The sequence below is a fragment of the Carlito syrichta genome, unplaced genomic scaffold (genome assembly GCF_000164805.1).
Source record: "Carlito syrichta isolate Samal-C Ts95f unplaced genomic scaffold, Tarsius_syrichta-2.0.1 Scaffold287654, whole genome shotgun sequence".
Classification (NCBI taxonomy): Eukaryota; Metazoa; Chordata; class Mammalia; order Primates; family Tarsiidae; genus Carlito; species Carlito syrichta.
The window spans coordinates 597,297-601,813 of record NW_007231750.1 but is presented as its reverse complement, the minus strand read 5'-3'; the positions used below and the strand labels follow the sequence as shown (position 1 = coordinate 601,813).

At 61.5% G+C, this 4,517-nt stretch overlaps 1 protein-coding gene across 1 annotated transcript in view; it reads left to right on the top strand.

Annotated features, from left to right (window-relative positions):
• Window positions 1-4,517, top strand: part of KIAA1644 (KIAA1644 ortholog) — a 57,796-nt gene that overhangs the window by 24,948 nt on the left and 28,331 nt on the right. Inside the window, exon 4 of the mRNA XM_008052907.2 lies at window positions 337-636. Coding sequence (XP_008051098.1) covers window positions 337-636 — 300 coding nt within the window. The remainder of the gene's footprint in view (window positions 1-336; window positions 637-4,517) is intronic.

Here is a 4,517-nt window from a genome sequence, read left to right as displayed (position 1 = left end):
GCAGGGGGGAGGTGGGGAGGGCAGGGACAGCTTGAGCAAAGGCTCAGGGGAGGGGACACCCGTGAGAGAGAGAGCACTGGTCAGGGTGAAGGATGGAGGGGGCTGCCACAACCTGGGCGTCCCAGAGTGCCTGCCTGTGCGGGACCCACGGGGACCTTGGGACCAGGACTCGGGGTCCTAGGGGATGCTCGTAGGGGCCAGGGATGGCGAATTTCAGGAGAGGAGCCACAGGGCAGCCAGATGGGAGGGAGCCGAGCCCCCCGCCCTCCTGCCGACCGACACCGGCTGTGTTCCCGGGCCAGCCCCACTGACGCCCTCCCCACTCCGTTTCCCCAGCAACTACACCGCCCTGCTGGGAGTGTGGATCTATGGCTTCTTCGTGTTGCTGCTGCTGCTCCTGGACCTTTTGTATTACTCGGCAATGAACTACGACATTTGCAAGGTCTACCTGGCGCGCTGGGGCATCCGCGGGCGGTGGATGGAACGGGACCCCCGGCGGTGGGGGAACCCCGCACGGGCCCCTCGGCCGCAGCTGCCCCTGGGCCCCCTGCCGCCAGCCCCCCAGGCCACCTGTGCGTCGCCGCGGGGAGACACCCACAGCCCACCGCTGATGACCTTCCAGAGTTCGTCCGCCTGGTGAGTGGCCGCGATGGGTGTCCGGACCCTGCTGGGTGGTGTCGGTGGTGAGCTCGGAAGATACCCGAGCGTTAGGGCTGCTGGGTCTCATTCGCGGTTACCTGGCTGTTGGCTTATCCCGTGGCTCGTAGGGAAGGATTGGAAGCTGCCATGGTGGCCTACACCACGTGCCGGGACGGGAATGTCAAAATGAGAGGTGGAAACGGAGCCTAGAAGCAAAGCTCACAGGCTCATTGCGCCAGGGGTGAGAACTGTAAACGAGATTTTGAGGCTTCTGGCTGCCAGGGCAAAAGGGGAAATTGGGTGACTTTCCGAGTTTTCCCAGTCTGGGCAAAGGAAGCAAATCGGTCTTTTGGGGCTAGGGAAGGTGATTTTTCAAGCTACAGTTAGAAAATAAACCCACAAGGGCATACCTTGAGTCGCATGAGGGCATCTGCGATGCCTCGGGGAGTCCGCTCAGTGATTGTTCAGGGGACGGGCAGGAAGACGGCAAAAGAGGTGGGATCTCAGGGTTTGACCTTGCAGGCAGCTGCCCCAGCAGGGACCAGTTACCCGGCCCACATCTGGCCCCATCTTCCACGACTCCCGCTTCCACCCATTTCCAGTATGGTGGGGGTGAGGGGTAGCCTAGCCCCAGGCGGTCTGGGCAGTGCAGCATCCAGAGCTGGAGGGGAGAGGAAGGGCCTGCGCATCTGGGGACGGGAACCCAGGGCGAGGCTGGCCAGCACCAGGGGCAGGAGCCAGACCGGGTGCCCACTGCCAAGTCCAGGGGCCATGTGTGGGGTTCAGACACTCTGCAGGGGCTGAGCTGTGGCCGTGGGCACACGGGTGCAGGGCACGTTATCCGGGGCATCATTGTACTGCGCCCAGGCTGCAAGACCCATCCAGAGCCCTCCTGCTGGTGGGTGTAGGATCTTGCGGCACAGGGACCCCTGGGTTTATAACCACGAGTGTGGCAGGTGGCCCGGCCTGGCTTCACGTCCCAGCCCTGCTATCTGCCAGCTCCGTGATGCCAGGCACGAATCGGCACCCCTGCCACCCTTCCAATCCCTGTGACGGAGTCGAGGGCAGAACATCCCCTGCCCTGGGGTTGCCCTGGGGTTACATGAAGCACCTGGCACCTAGCAAGTGCTCAGTTAACCCTTGGTGCCTCGTCCTCAGAGGTGCGACAGGCGAGTTAGCGCTCATTCGGGGAGCTGACAGGTTATGACCTTTTCGATGACGAATGCCATAAATAATTAATGGGATACACGCGAACCAGCTTGTGCTTATGGATTGAATGACTGGGCCATCTCTCATGTGGGAGACAAAGACACATCCCTGCTGGGCTCCGATTGACAAGCGTGGACTGAGCGGGTCGCTGGGCGGGTCTCCGTGCCAGGCCCCAGGTGATGTGGAGGGGACGGGGGAGGGAAAGCCACCCCCCTTTGGGGACCCCATGGGGTGTCTGAAGCCACCGACGCGATCCATGGTGTTTGTCACACGGAAGATCCGTCATCTCTGAGGTTGAGGCCTGAGCCCTGTAGCTCTAGAGATGCTGGAAAGCGTCCGTGGAGTAGCCGTTTGTGAGCAGCTGGGATCCACCATGTGAGCCACCATGGGCCCTGCCTCTCGTGTGCCCCCATCGGGCTCAGACCCCCTGCCCACCCAGCGGGAGGGTGGTGGGTGTGGTGGCACCCTGGGCCCAGCCCCGGGGGCTGTGTGCCTGCCCTGGCGGCCCTGTGGCGTTCTGCTTCCTGTGTCACCATGTCTGCTTCTCACAGCTGCCAGTCTCGCCCTGTGGGGTCCTTTGCCAGCCTCCATGGTCCCCTCCTCCCCTTCCACCCACAAGCACACCTTGTGTGCCAGGCATTGTGCCGCACCGTCGGGGTACAGAGTTCAAGGGCGTCAGCTGTGGAGTAGGAAGGTGCTTGCCAAGCTTGCTGGGATTGCGCCTAGGCTCTGGGCGAGAGTCCACGACCAGGTGGAAGACAGGTCGGAGTTTCTGTATCCTTCCTGACTCTTCTATGCACAGTTCAGGAAGGTCTTCTGGTAACCATGTGAGCATGCAGATTAAAAAATGGTAATCTTGGCTGGGTTCGATGACTCAGCCTGTAATCCCAGCACTTTGGGAGGCCGAGGCAAGAGGACTGCTTGAGCAGGACTCAAACCAACCTGGGCAACAAACTGGGATCTCGCCTCTACCAAAAAATAAAAAAATAAAAAAATTATCTAGGCATGGTGACACATGCCCGAAATCCCAGCTACTCAGGAGGCTGAGGCGGAAGGATCACCTGAGCCCAGGAGGTTGAGGCTGCAATAAGCCATGATGGTGCCATCGCACTCCTGACAGGGCCCAAGCTGGGGGTCAGAAGACAGAGGCAGGGAGTCCAGTCACCAATTAGATGAGACAGGCAGATAGAGACAGAGGGGGCTCCCTGGATGGCTCGCTGCCAAGATGCTGCAGGGGTTGTGGTGGATGCCGGGGAGACTCACGTGGCCGGCCTGCGTGGTGAGCAGCGGGCTGGGGGCCGCCAGGACCACCTCGTGGCCCTTGGCTCACCCAGCTGGGGCCAGCACAGCCTCCCCTTGTCTGGGTGAGTGAGGGCCCCAGGCAGCCCCTGGGCCCCCCCATGCAGCACTGGCAGCCTTGAGGGCAGAGCATTCCCCAGGGTCCCTGCATTGTCCTCGCCGACACCGCCCCATCCTTCTCCATCGTGAAAAATGCAACTTCCCCGGCGGCTGTCCAGGAGAGAACAGTGCCCCCGGCCAAGTCTCGTGGCCAATTCACCCCCAACGTTCATGCAGCCCACCGTCACTGAGTTAGGAGCCAGCGACGGAAACAGAGCACAGCTGCCCTCCGTTCATGTCACAGAGAAGCCAGGCCTTCCCTGCACTTAGTGGGTGATGACCTGGGCTGCAAAGTCCCCTGCTCACATCCTCCGGAGACCCCTGTACACATCTCCCTAGGGGCCACAATGCTGCGATTCGGTGCCCACCTCACCCAGCGGCGTCCCTCTGCAGGCTACAGGGTTGGGTTTCCTCCTGGCCTCGGGGTCCCCAGGTCCCCTTGCACAGTCATAGGTCCAGGTCACGGTGCAGTTAGAGGCATGAGTGGGGGTAGAGAGAAGGGATGGGCAGTGGCTGGGGTTGAGGAGGCTGTCCGGGTCTCCAAGCACTCCCCAGCTTTCGAAGCTCTAGGGGAGACTTGTGACTTGGCCCAGAAGGCTGTGGTTGGCGCATCTCCAACTTGAATGGCGTTTCAGGCCCCCGGGTCTCATGGGATTCACAAATTCTGAGGTGCTAGGAATGGGGTAGGCCTGGGAGTCTGCATTTATAGCAGGTTCCCGGAGAGGCTGACGCCGCCTCAGAGCCGGGGCTGCGCTGCAGGGCTGGCACTGTCACGCGGGGCCTGCGAGACTTCAGGGCAGGAGCCTGGGGAAGGGGTGGGGCTCCGGGGACCCCCTCGGTCCTGGCCTCTGCCTTCCTCCATTCGCCTTGCTCTTTGTCCGCCTGGCACACCCTTCTGCAGGACTCACTCGTCCTCCTCTGCAGGGTACCAGAGTTCATCCCACCCAGAAGCCCTGGTGTTCCTTTCTTCCCCACTCACAGCCGGAGTCCTGATGTGTGGTTTCTGCAGGGAGGATGCCAGCCGACAGCAAGAAATTCCAGAAAATTAGGAGACCAAAATGGAGGAAGACCCAACTTCTTCCTTCCTAGGCGTAGCACCAGGTCTCAAGGAGGCTTCCTTGCCTGGAGTTCAGAAGCCAGTTCACGACCTGAGTAGGGGTGGGGCTTCGATTCGGGGTGGGGGCTGCTCCGGCTGGGTCAGGAGCTTCCAGCCTGTCCTTCCTATCCCTGCTTTTCTTAGCTGGAGCCCAGGTGACACCCTACCCCTATCC